General features: G+C 38.7%; 3 protein-coding genes across 3 annotated transcripts in view; all 3 read right to left on the bottom strand.

Annotated features, from left to right (window-relative positions):
- Positions 1–4,659: 4,659 nt before the first annotated feature.
- On the bottom strand, positions 4,660–6,338 carry gpr61l (G protein-coupled receptor 61-like). Its single transcript, XM_035662380.1, has one exon. It carries the CDS (start codon positions 6,284–6,286, stop codon positions 4,994–4,996), a length of 1,293 nt encoding a protein of 430 aa, XP_035518273.1. The 5' UTR covers positions 6,287–6,338; the 3' UTR covers positions 4,660–4,993.
- A 1,972-nt stretch (positions 6,339–8,310) lies between these two features.
- parp3 (poly (ADP-ribose) polymerase family, member 3) lies at positions 8,311–13,025 on the bottom strand. Its single transcript, XM_035662233.1, has 11 exons — positions 12,858–13,025; positions 12,353–12,550; positions 12,141–12,266; positions 11,524–11,703; positions 11,271–11,409; positions 10,595–10,821; positions 10,346–10,501; positions 10,145–10,231; positions 9,886–10,063; positions 9,658–9,801; positions 8,311–9,369 (listed from the first exon to the last, which is right to left on the bottom strand). The coding sequence occupies exons 2-11, from the start codon at positions 12,530–12,532 to the stop codon at positions 9,200–9,202; spliced, it is 1,587 nt and encodes a 528-aa protein (XP_035518126.1). The 5' UTR covers positions 12,533–12,550; positions 12,858–13,025; the 3' UTR covers positions 8,311–9,199.
- Positions 13,026–15,079: 2,054 nt separating this feature from the next.
- The window catches only part of grm2a (glutamate receptor, metabotropic 2a), an 8,724-nt gene continuing 3,233 nt past the window's right edge, over positions 15,080–20,570 (bottom strand). Inside the window, exons 3-4 of the mRNA XM_035662097.1 lie at positions 15,971–16,148; positions 15,080–15,419 (exon numbers count right to left, since the gene is read on the bottom strand). Of these exons, the coding sequence (XP_035517990.1) occupies positions 15,346–15,419; positions 15,971–16,148 (252 nt within the window). The 3' untranslated portion in view covers positions 15,080–15,345. The remainder of the gene's footprint in view (positions 15,420–15,970; positions 16,149–20,570) is intronic.

Below are 20,570 nucleotides of genomic sequence, written 5' to 3'. Positions count from 1 at the left end.
ACATCATGAAAGCAGAGTTGGCAGTCTTGGTCCAGTCCATTAAGATCAGACTTCTCTACACTTCAACAGCTTCTTGGCAAGAGCTGTCCTTCTAATCATCCATCCAAGCAGGAACTTTGCTCTTCCACTGTCACTGACCCTCAGAAACCCACTGCCCCTCATGGACCACACACAGTAATGCTTGTGTGTGGTCCGTGAGCACTCATCATTATCTGGTGCAGTTTGTATAACTTGCTGTTGGTAGGCTGAAGACAGTTTGTAGCAAAACCCAACCCCCTCTAGACTCTTCACACTTCCCTTAGGAACTAAATACTAAATAGAGTATGAAACTACAGAATTTAACACATATAATTGAAACAAACAACTCAATATACTGTAAATACCTCTCAGAATATTGGTGTGGTACTTGTAGCTGATGATACATGCCCACATTCACCTCTAGTGTTAAGTATAAATGTCATGGCATTTTTACTCGAATGCAGGTTAATACAGCCATGTACTTATGGATGTATTAACCTGCTAAGGTACCCGGGGGCAAAAATAAGTTGTGACCTATTGTTGACCTGCCTGCTCTCACTCTTTGTGTAAATATCCTGTGGCCTTCAAGTGCCCATCAGATACAGAGCACCCAGCAGAGAAAATGCTGAAGTACTACTTGGAAGCAGGTAATTAAAGTGAATTTATTATATTATTATTATTATTATTATTATTATTATTATTATAGCAATATGAATAGGATCAACAGCATGATCACCAACATCCTAAATAAAGACAACATCAACCAATCTGATAGAGATCTTAAGTTCCATTAAATAATTTCCCTCCCTCTGGGATACAGCATTTAATTGCTTATTTACACATCCAGCAGATACAAAGAAATATGAGCATTCATTTGGACTTGTGTTTCAAGCAACCTGATGAATATAAGTCTATTATTCACTCCCCTTTTGGCTCTGTTTTCTCTACTACCTACTAAATAAAATATCTGACTCTTTAGCTACTAAATACTGTTTTCACCAGCTTGTTGCTAACTTTGTCTGTGTGCTTTTGGGTACTGAGCAGGTGGGTTTTTAACCCAAAAACAGCTGCTTGCTGTAGCCAAAAGCACTGCTATGAGAACAGTGAGAGTGAACCAAATCAGTAAAGTTGCCATCAAAACAATGGGCTGAAAAACGTTAAAATGCTAAGGAGAATTGCAGAATCGAGTGATGATTCTATTAATAAAAATGTTATTAAGCTGATATTTTGCCTTAGACAGCCTTGTACCTATGTTTTTGTACATGTAGTCCATTTTCTGTTACACCTCCAGCACTGCATTTATTAAAGACTCAAATTTTCTACTGTATGATCAAGATGAATTAGTGTATGTTACACTGCAATACCTTCCTACTTGCTGTCTTCTGTCATTCATACTGTGTATAAACCATACTCAGGTCCTAGACATCTGGAATTAAATTTCCAGACTGAGACATTTTTAACATCAGCAAAACATGAAAAAAGATACAAAACAAAAAAACAACAACAAATTTTCTTGATTAGATTTCAGGTTTTATATTCTCCTCACTTCTGTAATCAGTGTACTGTTGGTTACTTTTTAGTGCACCTAGTTATATCATCAAATTGCTTCAGATATTCTGTGACACCAGGAGTGTTTCTTTCTGTCCCTCAGCAGCCACGCAATCATACAGGAAACAGTCTATTCTAACCTATGAATATGACTATCTGCCCCCTTACCAAGTCATCATATGAAACTTCTAATTTTTCTGCATAATTGAAAAATGTATCTGACCATCCACACTGCATATTTCAAATGCCTCTAGTTTATAAATTGTGCCTGTTAATACACTGTTTATTGACACTGATCATGGACATTCCACAGAAAGACAGCAATCTGTCTACAATATCTTATGTACATTGAGACGTCCTTCACATTTAGAAAAAAGCTTGAGCAGACTGTTGGCAGACACGTATCTCACTGTTTGTTGAAAATTCCTAGAAGCCTTCTTGGCAGAGATGTCCAAACAAAGAGGAAGGAGGGGAATTCACTGGTATATAGCGCACTCTGTCGGCCATGGTTTGTCATTGTAGTGTTTTAAAAATAGATCCTCATTATCTATCACTGATGATAAAATCAGCTGCATTTTCCACTCACACATGCTCAAATAGCTCATTTTGTCTCAGTGTTTGCAATAATACCAAAATACTTGTTTTCCTAAGCGCAGCAGCACTGCAGTGGTAGTGGAGGCAGGCAGGGATTGATTAGCAGTTGATTAATGGTGTGTGTGTGGAAACCATGGTGATGAAGAGCCCTCAATATTGTGTTGTGATTGTGTCTGAGGTCTGTAGATGCTCTGCTTAACATATGCTAATTTAGATACATCTGGTACATCTCTGGGTTGGTGTATAAAATATTCATTTTAATGGTTGTCAATAAGATTGTCCTTTGCTGTTACCTGACTAACAACATAAATCTCCTTTGCTCTTCCAAGTAATGTTCCTTAATCCACATGTCTCACACAAACCTTCATGACTTTTTATTTTCTTTCTGCAGGAGACATCAAAGTGTGTATGCTGTCATGTCTAAATCTGTATTGTCTTTCATTAGTTCAGCCTAGATTAAGCCCTTTGACTTTGGAGTGAATGCTCTCCTTTGCGGTTATTCAGCCTGATGAGATTACAGTACTTGTGTAACACCACTCTACAGAAAACCATCAGCAATACCTGGCTCAGTAGGTGATCTTTGCTCTTGCTGTCTTCTGTCATTCATACTGTGTATAAACCATACTCAGGTCCTAGACATCTGGAATTAAATTTCCAGACTGAGACATTTTTAACATCAGCAAAACATGAAAAAAGATGCAAAACAAAAAAACAACAACAAATTTTCTTGATTAGATTTGAGAAGAGAGATCAAAATGCAGAGCTCCAGTAGTCACACCTGGTCTTCCAGATGTTTCTGGAACAACATGTCATTCTAATCTGTTTTAATTAAAAATCATGTCTAAATACAGAGACCTGAGTGTGATGTGATGGATAGTGATTCAGAAGTTGTTCAGACAGGTCATAATAAGACATCCAGACGAATTTGTATTTGTTGATATTGGTTTCCAGATCCAGATGATGTTTTGTTTCTACTCTATTTTTATCATTGTGTGCACACAAGGATTCATGAAATTCAAATCTCTGCATGCACATTTTTTCCATATGTTGTCAGCAGCTGTCATTGTGTTTGGCTAAATAATGTAAAATGTGCACTGCTGGTCTCATTACTGAATGGCTAGACACTTGTGAGCAGAAAATGAACTGAGAGGAGACAAAGAAAAGAAACAGACAGACATATATATATATCAATAATCCAGGATGTTATCCATAAAAGTCTCCCAGCATGTTTCTGTGATGTGTGTGTTCATGCAGCAGCCATATCCACCTGGTGAGAGAGCTAATGCAGTGTGCGCCTAAAAGTATTAAATACACAACCACAGTTATGTAAGAGTGTGTATACTCCAGTTAGTGATGCTATACAGCAAAATGGTGTTTGCCATTATTTGCTTTGACCACACTGTTCTTCTTTATCCGTCGTTTCTGCTGTTTGTGAAAGACTAATACAAACAGCAAAGGCCATAAAATAGCACTTTGTTACCACCCTTAGAGCATTATCAATGGCCAGTAATGATTTCCATTGTAAATTCACTATCTCTACCTCACTGTACCGATGTCACTACTATAGCAGTCCATATTCGCAGGGAGTTGTGCCTTACCCTCAGGCTCTATCCACATGTTAACGAGCCTCCATCTGAACTTATAGGCTGTGTGTGTGTGTGTGTGTGTGTGTCAGTCTGCATGAACCAGAATTAGTGGACTCCAATCAGGATCTAAAGCTAAAGCATACATCCAGCCGAAAGGTCCTCGTTGCTATGTGAGTCACAGGCTCACTCAATTTCCATGACGACAGATGACATTCACCGACGATCAGCATATCTGTTGCACACAGGAACTCCAAGGTATTGTCCCTCAGATTCATTAGAGCTCCTCACATCGCGGAGGCCACTGTGTTTGTGCTCTGAAAGGATTATTTGGTGATATGTGGGACTCACTCTATGCTGCTGTTTATCAAGTTATTCCTTACATTTACATCATCAAACACTTTACAAAGTTCAAAAGAGTCAGTCACTGATATAGATATTGTTATTGACATGAAAAAATTATACAGTGGAACCAACTCATATTCATATGGAATATAAATGGTTCCTAATTAAATACAATATGACATTTAAACATCCATTCAATCATGTCCTTGTTATTGTAATTACACTCCAGACTTTTTACATTTATAAACATAATGAAACATTTCTACAAACATCATTAAAAGCAGGTCAACTGTAATATGAATGGAAAGTGTGCACATTTATCACTATTTCTGTATTTCATGTTACAGTACAGCCCCTTGACCTAAAATGAAAAGGCCTACCTGAATTAGACAATAAAAGGCACTGGGTATTGAATATGTACTTAAAAGATAGGCTCACATTTTTCAAGCTCACCCTAAAACAATACAAACATGTCCATAAGTAAATTAGAAGGATTATTGGTTGCTGTAATTGTTCCTCTTGTCATACTGGCCACAAATAGATCCCTTTGTGTCAGGGGACAAGATCTAGTTATTTTTTCTTGCAAAGAAAAAAAATCCTTAAATTCAGCTGAAGATAATAAAAGGCTATGTTATCCAAATCAAGTGGGGATTTTTGCATTAAACAATGACTGTAGAATTTGTACCCCATCACTGACATTGAATTTTCTTTAAATAATTTTTCTTTGTTGCCTGAACAGAAGGAATAACTACAGCAGCCAATGATTGTTTCTGTGTATATATGGACAGTCAGTATTGTTTTACGGTATACAGTAAAATGTGAGTGTATCCCTTAAAAAAAATGGTTCACAAACTGTCACGGCCCATATATTAGCACTGTATTCCAAAACTCATGTTGGTCAATGTCTAAGCATGCTCCTCGGGTATTTGTCCAGGGATCTTTATCCCCTGGTCCGTAGTGTTTCTGGGATGGGAGTTAGCACATCCGGATAAGGTTTCAGCTGTGCTACTGGTTCTCTGGATGAACTGGAGGAAGTTCTCCTGGAGGGAACCCTCATGGCTGGATGCCCCAAACTCCGCCGGCTGGGTTAAGCAGCAGCGTCTAAACTTTACTAACTCTTCTCTGATTTGCCTGTTCAACAGGCCATAGAAGAACGGGTTAACTGCAAAGGAGGAGTAGGCCAGCCAGGTAACTGCCTCCTCTAAGTCCCCAGGGCTCTGCATGGAGCCAGTCAGCGACATTTGCAGGTGAAAGATGAAGAAGGGCAACCAGCAAACCAAGAACTGACCCACAATGAACACCAAAGTAAGGGCAGCCTTGCCTCCACTGAAGGCCCTCTCTGGAGAAAGTCTCTGGGGCAGAGTACGGGTGGTGGTGATCATGGTGGTCTGGCTGTTGATGGAGTCCGAGCGATCTTTAGCAGGGCTCGCATTTGCCCACGTTGGCACAGCAGGGACCTGCTGCAGGGCTGCAGAACGAGCGACCTTATACACGGCACAGTAAACAGCAAAGATAACCACCGCAGGAACCAGGAAACAGACCACACTGAAGAGCACAGCAAACACACTTCTTAGACGACTGTGGCTCGCGTGGAGAGAGCAGTGAGCTGCAGCTATAGAGCTCTGATGTCCATAAGCTGGCCATCCAAACAGCGTGACCAAAGCTAACAGGACTGACTTTACCCAAATTAGGACCATGACACCAATAGCAAGGTTGATGGTCATCTTGACCTCATAACGCATGGGGTGTACAATATAGAAGTAACGCTCCACACTGATGGCTGTGATGGTTAGAATAGACAGACAGATGAGGAAAACATTGAGAAAGATGTAAACCTGACACTCCAGAACAGTAAACACCACAGTGCCAAAGAACGGTGAGCTGGATATGACACCCAAAGGCATGAGGAGGATGGCACACAGTAGGTCCACTGCACAAAGGTGACACACAAAAGCAAACCTCTTCAGGTGAGGAGCACGGGCAATGGCCACCATCACACCAGTGTTGGCCAACAAAGCAATGAGGTTAAGGGTCACCATGCAGAACAACCCAAAAAGGTCTTTGATCTGTGACTGGGAGCTTGTGACGACGCCCACAGCGGCAGGAACCGTAGGATTGGGCTCCCATAGGGCAGTGGTGAGATTGGTCACTGGGTGATTTGGAACAGAAGCTATCATGGGACCAGTCTTATCGGCCATTATTCATTCACAACTTCCTCCATTTGTATTTTCAGGTGTCTTCATATGTGGATGTCCTGTGCTGAGAAGACATAAAAAACTGTTATTTCCAAATATAAATAACACCCATATAAAGCATGTTCAGACCATGGAGCATCCATCCTTCTGTATATATGTTTTCCCCTCTATCTATATAACATGTAGGAATAACAATAGGAATACTGATTCGGGATAAAGTTTGATTATTTAACATCATGTTAACATTTTTGCTGAGTATTCATCTCTAATTTTGAAACATGAAAACACTTGCTTACATGTTTCAAGTGTAAACAGATACAATTTAAATGCGAAATTATTAAATACAGAAATGGCAGCCTACTTTATGCAAAATCAGTATTAGCTCCGTTGAGGGAAATTCCACACAGCTTTTAAAGATAAGAGTTATGAGGACAATAAGCAGAGAGCTGTTTGCAGTGATCTCAGTTAAGGTTTTTCAGAATGCCTTTGTTTTAGGTCCAACTGGAGTCTATTATATATTTATATATATATTTATTCGTTTAACATTACATTTGTTGATCCTCTTTCACTCTCAAATGCCTTTGACTCTTTACTTTTATCTCAGAAATGAGAATCTGTGAAAATGGATTAACAAACTCTCGTGATATACTAGACTGTATCATATACAACCAAAGGAGAGCGTTCATGAGTAAACAAAAGCTAATGTACATGTGAGGTTTTGTTGGATGTACGGACAATTATGATATTATAAATCCATTAATATAGGAGGATGTAAGTCTGTCCTTTCTGTCCAACAATTGCTAACAAGGAAAAAGGCAATCAAAGCTTTTGCATGTTCTGTCTTTAAAAGCAATGAACATGCTGTGTATGCAGTTCTAATACAAAGACTTTTACTACTTTGCTTTGGAATACACTGAATATGTGAATTGGTATAGTTAAATCAATTTATATTAAGTTTTTGTCTATTTAGGCACGTGATTTGGGAAAGTATAAGTACCTCACATTTTTTCTATCTGCAGTATGCACATGTGTGCTGATAGTAAATCTATGAAAAATCTGTTTAAATACCAATATGTCATTGTGTGGTAAAACATTTTGATTTCTTCAAAGTGAATTTCCATCTAGATTTTTATCACCAAAAATAAAAACACATATAGCACTTACTTACCCATGATCCACTCTCCGTTTGTGTGGTTCAGTCAGTTCAGACCAAACAGGTGTTTGGTTCTTCTGTCCAGAGGTCCAGACTTATCGCACATGTATATATCCAATTAAAGAAGTGCTGATCAACAATTCCATGATGCCATAAGATGGTGAATTATGCTTCCTCTCTCTCCTTTAGTAACACTCTCATTCCTGTCCTGTTCTGTGTATGGCAGTGACTGTCACACATTGTATTGTGTAGTGTTTTTTTTTTTTTCTTTCAAATAGACACACACTCCACTGTCCCACTTCCAGAGGCCAGACTTCCCTGGGTCCTAATTTCCACCAGTTTAAGGGAGAAAGTCATGTTTTTTATTTAAATCAGAGGCTACTGTAACATTACTAGAGAATGTAAATGCTCCACTGATATTAAATAAGGGATTTACTTCTGAAGTGACAGAAATGAAATGCACTACAACAACATGCATACATCTCTCTATAGAGGTGGTTTTCTTTACACCCCAATCACCTGTATTCCATAGTAGTGGTTCAGTAAAATTTCTATTTTGAGCCCAAAAAGTACTGTACCTGAATATTTTTCATTATTAAATTTGTCTCAGAGTGGAGGTATAATACAAGGCAACAGTACACATTTCATCCATCCCAAAAAGTTTAATTTGTTCTCGATGTATTACCAATGTACAAACAACCTGTATTGCCTTTTATCAAATGAAGTCCAGCATACTGAAAATGTCTTGCATCAAAAACATTATTAGTTATCAATGACAAACATATCAGCTCTAAGACTGGAAAACACCTAAAATAGCAAGTATGCAAGTAAGTCTTAAAGCTCAAATTCCAAAAAGGAAAAACATTGCAACACATTTGAGGAGAACTTCAGTTTATTAACTAATCACTGATTCAAGTGATGTCTTAGTGCAAAAATGTTAAGGCAATTGCATAACAAAGAGAGTTGCTCATTACTGACACCATGTGGTGACATATGTAATGATGCTAGAAGACCTATTAGAAGACCTACTAGGCTATTCATGACATACATGTTACATTACTTTGCATTGCAGATGCACATTCAGAGTCTCTCTTAACAGCTGAATTAGATTTGTACCAGTGCTTGAACATTAGCCACAAATTGCACTTTATCCTTCTGCCTGTAAACCTATCTCTGCATACAGTATATTTTTTCACTTCTGGTCTACCATACAACATGATTAAAAATTACTATATAACTGCAAAAGCATGCGGCAAATTACTCCTACATATCAGCAACATTTTCTTTCTGACGACGGTTTAGCATTGCCACAGCGATTAAAAAAAAAAGCTAAGCTACTCAAACCACAACTGAGATACCAAATAGAAAACAAGGGGCAGCATGTGACTTGAAAAGAAAACTGTGCAAATAGCTTGAGGCCTGTTAGATATTTAAAAATTACAATCTAGTAAGAAGTGAAAAAGAGATTTTTTTTCATTGTAGTGGGAAAAGTAAATACAGTATTTGTTATAACGGATAAGCCTGGTCTATCACATCAAGCCACTTTTACAGTGTGCAAAATATAAGGCACAAGGAAGTATGAATTCTTTATGCATCATGGTAGGAATATCTGCACAATAACTGTAGTAATAAAGACAATAACCATATGGTTATGAGAGAAGAACATAGCCAAGCTTATTAGGAAGCACCTTATACAGTATTAAGGGAATGAGGAACCTTTAAAAGACCTGCTTCTTTCTTTGAATTGAATTAGTGCACCGTGTTCACATGTTCAGCTCCAGCAGGTAGCGAAGGCGACACTGGTTCTCTCTGTAGATGAGATATTCACTGTTGCCGAAGTGGCTATCTGAGAACTGGGGCTGTTTTATGGCCTTACCCTGAGGCACAGCCACCGTCTTGCCCTCCAGGGTGATGAAGACATCCTTGGATGGATCTGAAAACACAAGTTAACAGCTTTACTAAGCAAAAAATGTTACATGATATCATAGTAGTTCTCAAAAGCTTTCATTTTCAGCAATATTGTGAAAACGAGTAACAAAATGAGTACAGTAGGATTTTTATTGAATATGATCTCGAACATAAACAGTGTTTCTTGTTTCTTCTCGAGTTGCTGTTTAAGAAATGCAACTCTAACTTTGTGTTTTTAGACACAAAAAGCATTTTGCTCTCTCAATATAATGGTTTATTTTACCATATAAATAAAACTGAGGAAGTACTGTACCTGGTTCGACGCTTCCTCGTGCCACCACACTATCATATCCTGCAGGAGCCTTTTTCAAAGAACAGTCATCTTCGGTGATGGTCTTTTCGTTGCCGAGGGCTACCTCACTCAGAAACATCACTCCAGTGTTTTTAGAGGTACGCACTACAAGTACATGGCAGAAAAATGTGATTTTCAAACACCATGTTATTATTATCTCATTCAACCCGTCTTTTCATACAGCCTCACCGTAAGCTGCCGATTTGCAGTTCTCAGATGCAAAATAGATACCGCGACCAACGCGGCCTCCTGAATGGGGCATTATCCTCAGACCACTCTTCAGGATAGCTGCCACCACCGCTATGTTTGTACCATGCCAAAGCAGACGCCGGTTATCCAGATTGTCGTTCTCACTAAACCGCTCTCCCTGCAATGTGCATCGTATGTGTTAGGTCACCGGACTTCAGCCTTCTGTATCACATGAAACAAGACTGACTGTAGTTCCTACCTCTTTCTCTCGATCAACTTCCCAAACATTGACAATTTTCGGCTTATGATAGCTACATGAAGTCACTGTCAGGTATTTTTCTATGATCTTTAAAAGCAAAAAAAAAAAAAAGTGTTAATATTGGTGGACGGGAGGACAACATGAATGAAAGATGATTTGTTGAAGTGCTACTGAACGTTATTATCGCTTATGACACAGTACCTTGAATATTTCTGAACCCTTGTCCATTAGAGCGAGCCTGCACTTAAGAGAATTGTAGTCCTGGTCTAGAGGATGAGGAACTGTCTCTATCATCTCTTCCTGAGCCTTCTCAGTCTCTGACTTCAGAGTCTGGGCAAGCTCAATGTCAGCCAGCACCTTTACAGAGCATGTGAAAGGAGAAAGACTTTAGGACTGAGAAAACATACAAAGACAGCTCATTCCAACATATGAGCTAAAAACAAATCCCACCATAAGCATCTCTTTCTTCTGCTCCACAATCTCTTTGGTATTGATGGTTGGCGGTCTGTTCCGGCCAAAGTTGTGTGGGACTGTGGTGAAGAACTTTGACGAAAGTTCTTCCAGAGACTTGCCTGCTTTTTTTTTTTGGTTCATGGCTGCCTCAATCTCCTCCAGCACTTCAAAGCCCTTTGCAATCTGCATCTTACTGAGTTTGCCCAAAGGCATCTTCTTGATGTCTGTAAAACATTAACACACACAAACACATACATACACAGATAAAAAAAACACACCCAACCCAACGGTTTTTGCTAAGAAGAGGCACATTGTATTTTGCACATTTTATAGTGCAAATTGTTACTTCAATTACTTCCAAAAGTTAGAAACAAACAAGAAAAAACAATGATCTTGTTAGCAAAGCCCAAGACACTTATCAGACACGGTATGTTCAAAATGAGATAAAGTGCTGTATAAATGCAGACTTCACCCTTTGGTTAATCATTTACATGTCAAATTCTGCACTCTTTGATGTCGTAAGGTTCCTACATTTGTATGGAAATTGGCCTTCCATTTAGAGCAACAGGCACTATTCCAACAGGTATGTGACAGAGCAGGTACTTATATACACTGAACTTCTGTAAGCTCTCCCTGTTTGTATTAAAGGGTTGGTAAACTGAGACACACCCACCTAAGTTCATGCATTCCATCGCCTCCTTGAACATGTCATTGCTGAAGATGAGCTTGATGAGGCTCTCTGTAGCCTCATCGAGGGTGCAGGGTAGGACATTTTTAGACATTCTGACAGTTTTTCCATCAACACTGTCCACCTGTAAGTACAGCCAGTGAGATTTCATGTAGGCTTATACGGAATTGTAAAGATTTTAAATATTTGGAACACCTCCGACAAGTTCATTAATGAAGTCTGCTTCTAGGTTTCATACCTTGACCTCTGCATCCTGTTCTCCATCCACTTCGATCAGGGTATACTTCCCAGGGTGAGACACAAAATTAGACCGATCGCACCAGTTGTTCTTTGTCTTGTCCTTGAACTTTTTCTCAAAGTCCTTGACAGCTTTCTCAGGCTTATCAAACTCGTTAAGTTTGCACTGTCCCGTTTCCCCCTGAATTTAGATCAGAGATGAGGCAATCAGAGGCAATATGCTTTATATAATAAAATGAACCACACTAACATGCGCTGCACCAGCTGTCAATAGTCCCGATTATTACCACAGTGTATTAAACATCAACAGTTATACTAATGATACATTGATTCAAATAATGAATATATTCATTAGCAAATACTATTACAGTCAACACACTTCTCTTCAAATAACGTGCAGTAATAATTTGATCTAATAAAGGATCTGCTGAAGACATTAGTTTCAATAGGCCCTTCGGAGCACAGAAAGAGCACATATACAATAAAACATCAGGAAAATGTGACTCCAATAGATGTTTCCAAGTGCAGTAGTGGTTAATATTTAGAGAAATGTATGAGATTTATGAGCAAAGCGGAAAAAAGTACAGTTAGTACGACTGTGTTGCAGGACAAACTTACCACTCTGCCCCATCTGTTCCATGTGTAGTAATCGTTGCCTGATGCAATAACTTGAATGACATAAAACTTATTGTTGTTATGTCCAATGTTTGTTTGATTGAGCATGCAGTCATAGTCTTCATATATCTGGTGGAGACAACACAGAACATTTTTAACAATGTATTTAAAGAAGTGCATAAAATTCAGGCATTTGCATTGTTGCTCTCTCTTACCTCTCCACTGTCGGACAGTTCGCACTGCTCATCCACCTTCCTCTTGCCTTTCACCTGTGGCCCTGCAGCCAGAAGGGCCTCTTTTGCAGAGGTGAAGGCATCCTTGATCTTTGGTGTCTCCTGTTTTGCTTTCTTGCCACCTGCCTTGGCAGCAGAAGCAGCTCTTCTCTTTGGTGGCATGATCCTGGCTGAAAAACCCTGCACGGAAACTTGCAACATTCGTGATCTGACCTGGGCAAGCTGCCTGGACAAGCTCAGACATGCCTACACTAACCAGCTAACCCTCTGTATGCACCAAAACAAACCAATGAAGCCCCAATGCATACTTACTGAGTAATAACCCGTCAGATACTATATAGATACAGATGTATGCAACCATAACTAACAGCAATTCACTACTACACAACAGTAGTTTTGATGTGTTCTGATCGAGGCCGTCGGAGAGCCTCAGTGCTTTTATTTTTATTCCGAAGATGACCTGATTCTTCCTCAGCTGGGAACTCACCTTTTAACTTTAAACGGTGTCAGTCGGGCTGGGCGACAGGAGAGCAGACGGACGGACAGACAGAGGGTCGGTGCGCTGTGTAACAGTGATTTACGGGAAGTTTACATTCACTTTAATACAGTCATAGAGGAAGAGGTGGAGCTCCACTGTATTTTCCCTGCTTGCTGCTGTCGGGGTGGAGACCGGGGACCGGCAGAGCTAACGTTAGCTGACGGCGGTACCGCCACCCAGCGTATCCCGGCGTGTTACTGCCCCTTCATACAGCTGCTGTGTGACTAATGTTCACCGGATAATAGACGGGAAATACCATCTTGTTCAAGGTTAACGTCCACTGTTATCTTCTGTTAACATATGGAGACACTATAGCTTCACTGTTGTTAAGCATAGTTGTTACACACGTAGTTTAATAATATTATTGTGTTAAATTCACACATATTACTAAAGTAAATTAACATGTTAGAGATGAGTTCACAGTTCAGTATTTATACTTTGATTTAATAAGTGGTTCTTCTCAACCTGGGGTGTTTTAATTTCATTATAATTTCATTGACTAGAAGTTACCTATGGAAGCCCATTCCTGCCAATGTGATAGGAAAAAAGATTTGGTAAGTCATTATAATGAGAAACTCTATCAAAATATTGATATTAGTATCTTAATATTTTGACTTAGTATCTTAATAATTTGTCTTAGTACCACAATATTTTGTCTTAGTATCTCAAAAATAATGAGAAACTTTCATTTTCTCTTTTCCTTTCGATTTTCACATTCACTGTTAATTTAGGTATAAAATGAGTTCCCTTTAGTAGTAGTAAAGTACATCTTCTCTAATAATTAATGTGCAGCTTTTGTCTGCTAAATTCACACCTCAGATATATGATGTATAATATTGCACAGCTGGTGTGTGTGTGTGTTTAGACATTAAATTAATTTTATAATAAGGTTGACTTGAAGAATCAACTTGATAATGATTATTACAATTTGTACACATTTTAGTAAATGTTATTATGGATGGTGTTGTTGGCAACAATGCTGATTGCAGTCTGCTGTGTTTAATCATGACATTGTACTCTCCCTTTTAGGAAATGATAATTACATAACATTTACACTGTGGATTTGTCTGATGAAGATGACTCTCAACAAATAAGTTCATCATGACTGCTGTTATCAACTCTCTTATACAATCAGGTAATACTGTAAAATAATAAATTATTTCCTAATTGTGCATCTAAATATTTAGCTTAACAGGGCTTTTTCTTTGAACATTACACACAGGTTTAGTTTACATTCTTGTTCTTACAGCAAGGAGTTGTTGCAGTACATGCTGTACCTGGTTTATATATCCACAGTAATTTGATGATGGCCACTAAGCAGATCTAATAAAGCAAGACAGCACTCTGATTATCTGTCCACTTCCTCCATATGCAAATACTCTGTTTACTGCAAGCCCGAGGGCTGCCTGCATGTTGCAGTGTGCGAGATTAGATCAAACAACGTGGACACAAGATGGCAGTGTTAAATCACAGATACTGTATGGGTCTATTTTCCAAAGGATCTGCCTTGTGTACACAGAGGTACTGACTGCTGTGTTTATTCGTACGACAGCTTTGGTGGATTTTATCCCATATCAGCAGATGATGATGTTTGTGCTGGTAATTTTCATGTAGAGACTGTTTGGTCTTGGCTATTGAAGCTGATAAATAGACAGCTCAGATTTCAAATCCAGACTGCGCTCAAATTTCCAATGTACTAACATCTTCATATATTTTAAATAGTCAAGATCTTGGATATGAATTGCAGTTCTTCAACAAGTTTATACATGGATTTCTTTTAGGTCTGTGGCTCAGGAGGTAGAGGACGATAAACATTCGTCACACGGTTGATGGTTTGATCCCCAACTCCTCCACAAGTGTCGTTGAGCAAGACTCTGAGCCCATGTATGGCAGCTCTATCAACATCAAGACATATAAAGTTATTTGTCCAAGACGGTTGAAAAACATTTTATATGTGCAGTTCATTTAGCATATTATATATATTTATCTTTTAAGGCACAGATGTAAATTACATGTAACAATGTGGAACGACAGCAGGCAGCATGCAAAGAAATAGACTATAAGTCACCTTGGTATTAATAAAAAACACATTTTATTTACATAAATTACAAGAAAGCACAAACTGGTTCACCAAAATCTACATTAAAAACGTCTTGTATATATTACATTTAACAGATTTACTATAATTTACTCCATTGTTGCAAGTAGAATCTTCAATAAAAACAAGGGCTATATGCGACTTTATCGGCATCTCATTTAAAATCGCTACGAGTCAAAGAACAAAATAAAATTATTGGGACATTGTACTCACAGCACTTTGAGGACAACAAAGTCAGGACGATCTTCTGTGTTACCTCTTTAATATCTGAGACACCTGATTCAGGACTAGTGATTATATAACTGTTTACAATGCTTGGCAAAGGAACTGAGCTAATCTTCACAAGGAGGACGTTGTGGAGTCCACCACCTCTCGTCCGTTACAGACTGTTGGAACAACATTGGAGGCTGATGCTGCAAAACATAAAAACAATAACTCTAAGTTCTTTTGTATTACACAAACAATACAGATAGAGTGTGTAACGTATACCACTGCCCCCCGCCGCCATTCCTTTTTCACTGAGCTACAGTGCTGTAAACAGCCAGGATGTTCTTACAAATGAATTAGCAGCATGCTAATCAAGTAATGAAATCTGGTGATTTGCACTGCAGTTATGTGTTATTATCACATTTTAAATTAATTATCCAGAAACAGTGGGTGCCCCCTGTCTTCAAATTACTGATTTCTAGACAGGACAGAAATGTTCTGTATTTTGTTTGGTTAGTTTAATGGAACAAAAGAACCTTTGAGAAACTGTTAAACCTTTTTGCCCTGCCTGACCTGAACAGCCAATGTTAATGGTGTGACAGAAAGGTGGCCTCATATAGTGATAAAGCAATTATGAATAATGTAATAACGTCTCATTTCAGTACAGTTATTATCAGTAATAATACCTGAAATATACTGTTTTTTCGTACTGAGCTTAGCAAACGCCACCGTGATGTTGTTGTATATCAGGTGGTACCTTGAGAGAAACTGGAGCCTGGGCCGGTGGTGACGCTGAAGCGGGTGGTGGCCACTCTGAGAGTGCTGACATTCTTCTGCGGCTGGAATAGGATGATGTGGACCTTGGGAGCAAAGAGGCAGCCTAACACCACCGACCCACTCAAACTGACAGAGATGCACATGGTGGTGGTCTGAACCTGGAGGAGGAGAGAGAGGTGAGAAATTCACACTCTAAAAACAAAACCACAGAAAATAGGTAGTCTGGCATCAAGCTTTTACTGTATATATCACAGATATTACTCAGTGATACCTTGAGTTTACTTATATGCATCAGAAAAAGTGAACTCACGTTTCTAGATAAATGTCAACAGAATATACCCCATAGTAAGTGCCAATCTTAATTTCACATCAGTTCCAGTATTAATGTTCACACACAGCCCCGGTGCGAATGTTGATACTTTCAGTGACATTTCTTTGATATTAAAACATGTTTATTCAAATATTTGCTGATCCATATAGTTGATGTGCCTCTGAGGTGAAGGCTAAAAACAACCAGAAAGTGCAAGAATATTCATTTTAATGAGAAAGAGATTCAGAAGTCAAGAATCAAAGCCAGATGCAACAGAGGAGAAAGGAGGATGCTATCAACTGGGAATGTTAAAGAGAGGTGTTAAGAGATCTGTTTATTTGCTTGTCAATCAACTGCTTAACCTTCGCTCCTTTTCCCCCTCACCCTGCCCACATCTTGCTATGTATGTGTCATCGGTCTGCTCCTTCATTTCCAATCTCCTCGCAGCTTTCTTTTAGTTTTTTTCCCCTGGATAACAGGGAACAGCCCAGCATCGTGTGGTGTGTGGCAGGTGCATCCCATTTTCACAAGACACAGCAGGTGTCTGTCATCACCCTGAATGCTAATGTTGGTATTAAAATAATGTGGGCTCCAAGTATTGCACTGTGCACACACTGTTCTGCAACAAAGATAACAAACAAAGATAACATGGAAATAGCAAATAAACAACATCCATTAGTTTAGACAGACTGATACAAAATCCGTTTTTTATTTATTTTAATCCTCTTACTCAAATGTTTAATTACTAATTACAATATTCATCAATTGATAATCAATTATATTAAGATAGGAACTAATTGATGAAATAACAGACATTTTGCAACATAGTGGTAACTGACTAAAAGTCATGGTGTAATGAATCACTGAATTTATCTCTGTATTTTGAGATGTATTGCAGGTTGCCATGTGCAATGAATTCAACATTAAGATTCACCTCATGCCACCTGTGAATAACAGTACACATACTGAGCTCAGGTCTTGGGTTGAGATGTAAATTTGAAGAAAAAAAAAAAATAATCTATCATTCTACTATTTTTCTTTTCTGTAAATCTGACCTGCATATTTGAATACAGGCTAACATACAAAAGGCAAGGTGACCTATTATACATAATAATCTCAGCAATAACGAAGTGCACAGAGGCTAAATTTACTTCAGAAATAGTTTTGAATAAAACCGAGGACAGTACTGCATAGGAATGACCTGTTAAGTGGTTTTAATAATTCACAAGATGTTGCTTTGGAAGAGCAGAGGACAAGGAAGCCGCCTTTGCAGTAATTTATTTTCAGATGTCTTCTGCTCGAGTGAGGAGAACAGGATGTAGAGCATGACTACTATGTTTTCTGCTTGTGTCTGTTCACTGTTGTTTTTTACTGTGTTTAGCCTTTAAAGGTATTATTTTATTTCACGAATACAGCACTGCTGCCTCAGATATAAATAATGTCTGCTGTGTTCAGGTAGCTCTATTCCTCTAGAGAACCTCACAGTGGAGATGAGATTCCTCTTTTTATTGGGCTTCGTGCTGTACATTTATTGGAAAGCTTTATTGGATCAACCAGCCACAAGCCAGTCTTTGTAGGCTGGTATGGAGGTTGAACTGGCAAAACCCACAAGTATTTTACTGATGGAGACCAACGCGTGATTTGTTGAGATTTCAGCAGTGGAATGATGTTAATCTCTTGTGTTATTTTAATCTGCTGTAATTAGACGAGCATTTATTGTAAATACACCAACAAATATATATATTTGACCTCATCCTCACTGGTCTCATCAGCTGATCTAGATAGTGTACTACTGTAAATGTATTTCCACTACTAATTCTGCATTGCTAGATCTATTCCCGTATTTCCTCTAAGAGGCACTTCCTGGTACAACTCTTCTGTTGAACACTATGGGAGCTCATACTCCCACTATGTTTAGTATGTGTGAGACAACACCATTAATAGGCTCTATAGTGATCTAGAGCCAAAAATAGGGATGCACAATAATTATCAGGACAGATAAATTATGGGCTGAAAATGGGAAATTTATATTATTATTGAATTCTTATGCAAACGGTTATCATGTTCTGTGATTACCAAAGTATGTTTCTGAAGTATTTGATGTGCTGTGTAAGATTCTGTTAGGTCAGAGCTAGGGCTGTAACAATATACTCAACTCAAGATTCATTACCATTCATGATACTGGGTTCACAATACAATTTCCTCAACACCAACAATCACATTGAAGACAAATTATTACAGAAAACGATTATTTTATTTCTAAGACAAAAATATTCTCCTCAATTTTCTTAAAAAGAACATTTTTTTTTATTTTTAAGGTAAATGCAAAACAATGCATATTTTGGGAGGTCAAAAAGTTGCCACACCTCCAATCTTAAACAGGATGGTGCTCGGTTTTCACCTGCGGCCACCATGTCTTTGCACCTCCATACAGCTACTGACACAAGTGACAACAAGCAAAATCAAAAGTAGATAGTGCCCTCTTCTGTAAAAAAAACTCACGTGACGAAAGCTGCCACCACATATGTCACCTGCCTCCAGATCAGCCATTACTAATCAACCACAATACTAAATACTTATATATATATGGTTTTCAGTTTTAGTTACTCTTTAATGATCCGTTAATGTGGTTGTTAAAATCAAAGGCAATATTTTTTTGTCTTTTTCTGCAGCCTTCTGTGTTTTCATGGAAGTGCTGTGACTTTTGACAGCAGTGGCTGTTTAATCAGTTGTGTTTGCTGCTGAGATGAAATGACCAGCACTGGCATATGAGGAGAGCCCTCTCCCTCAGGGTGCGGAGAGCATCTTCAATATTTTATATGATAATCAAATGTGTTATTCATGGCTCAGTAGACTGTATTTAGTTTACTTTAACATTTTATGACAGACCACAATCAAATCTGTATTTTTTATTCAGCTGGAGATTTGCATCAGGCTGTGACAACAATTTGAGAAGCGGTGTAAAACCATGAGAACAATAGTAATATGTCCCTGTCTGTGAAAAACTAGAGACACCGTGCCAACTCAGTTGCTTCAGTAATTATTCATCGGTCAAAGGGGAGTTTTGCGTCTATCTGATGAGCCCGTTCTGGCTGTGAATTGCTCGTGTTGCCTTAAGGGCCTGGAGGAAGGGTTCCTTTGAGCCTTGCTGGAGTCCCAGGACAGAGGGCACAGCTGGGACTCAGCATCCTAGTCTTTCATGCTCCATTCCACACAGCTACGCACAGGGACACACAGGGATGTTCAGTTCCCTTTAAGCCCTCATGGTCTTGCCTGACTTCTCCATGTTTCTGCAGAGGCGGCTGTGTCTGGGGATTCCTCTTGTCTGTTTCTCCCTTCTGCCTCTCTCTGACTCACTGTTCAGATCCCAGAGGAATAAAACCCCACAGCTCAGGCCACCCTTTTCTCTGAAGTTCTATCAATTCAGTGTACAGTACGTTCCCGTGTCTACAGATGACCATCAGCATTCATTCAGCATGTAAGGTCAGAAACTGAACACTATTTATCTTGTCGGTCCACAATTTATGCATATTAGACACATGCACATCTATCTATCTATAATTTTTTTCCTCATGATGTATGAAATAAATGGACTGTGTGCCTGAGTCACTGGGGGGGGTTACCTTCAAAATAGAGATAGTGTTGTATATAAGGTAGTTTAAAACCTTCTTTTTGGGTGGGTTAGGTTTAGTTGTGCAAACGGTGGGGGTGAAAAGACTTCCTGCAATAAACTTAGAAGCAATGTGAAGGAGTTGTTGTGTCTTCTGTCTATTTCACTTGTGAATTTTAGCCACTGTGTATTTTTAGTTCTCAGAAAACCTAAAATACTTCTTGACAAAATGCTATGTAAGTTACACCAACGTAGAACTAGGGTTTTGTTGTGGGAAGACTACGATATTTGTCAGCCTGTTACACCTCTCCATGACTTGAGCATCCATATTTTATCATTTACTCTCACTTCATTAATATTTAAACTTCAAAGGTAAAATAAGGCTGTTAAAGTTCTTGTCTTGGAGAGCACCTGACAATCTTAAGTATGCAGCTAATTATGAAAAATGCTGTAATAAAAATTATATATTTCTAAGAGCCATGGGCAACACAGACACGGCTGACTGCTGAATCAATACTAGCTGACATTAGTTTCTGATTTCACGCATATGAAATCCAAATTCAACCCCAGAAGAAGTCATTATTTGCTAGGATGTATTCTGCTCAGACTAAGACCCTAAAGTCATCTGAACAAATAATTTAAATACAAATCATTACCACA

Source organism: Morone saxatilis, unplaced genomic scaffold (assembly GCF_004916995.1).
Source record: "Morone saxatilis isolate NCDOM2014 unplaced genomic scaffold, NCSU_SB_2.0 Contig18, whole genome shotgun sequence".
In the NCBI taxonomy this organism is placed as follows: Eukaryota; Metazoa; Chordata; class Actinopteri; family Moronidae; genus Morone; species Morone saxatilis.
The sequence above is the reverse complement of the archived record's forward strand: the minus strand, read 5'-3'. Positions and strand labels throughout refer to the sequence as shown.

What these genes read in the sequence shown, in the direction of transcription:
- gpr61l (XM_035662380.1), bottom strand. Translation starts at nt 6,286, where the DNA reads ATGGCCGATAAGACTGGTCCCATGATAGCTTCTGTTCCAAATCACCCA.
- parp3 (XM_035662233.1), bottom strand. Translation starts at nt 12,532, where the DNA reads ATGCCACCAAAGAGAAGAGCTGCTTCTGCTGCCAAGGCAGGTGGCAAG. An exon ending in AACTGTCCGACAGTGGAGAG is followed by an intron (nt 12,267 to 12,352) that starts GTAAGAGAGAGC and finishes TGTCTCCACCAG; the next exon opens with ATATATGAAGACTATGACTG. An exon ending in ACGAGGAAGCGTCGAACCAG is followed by an intron (nt 9,370 to 9,657) that starts GTACAGTACTTC and finishes TTGTGTTTTCAG; the next exon opens with ATCCATCCAAGGATGTCTTC.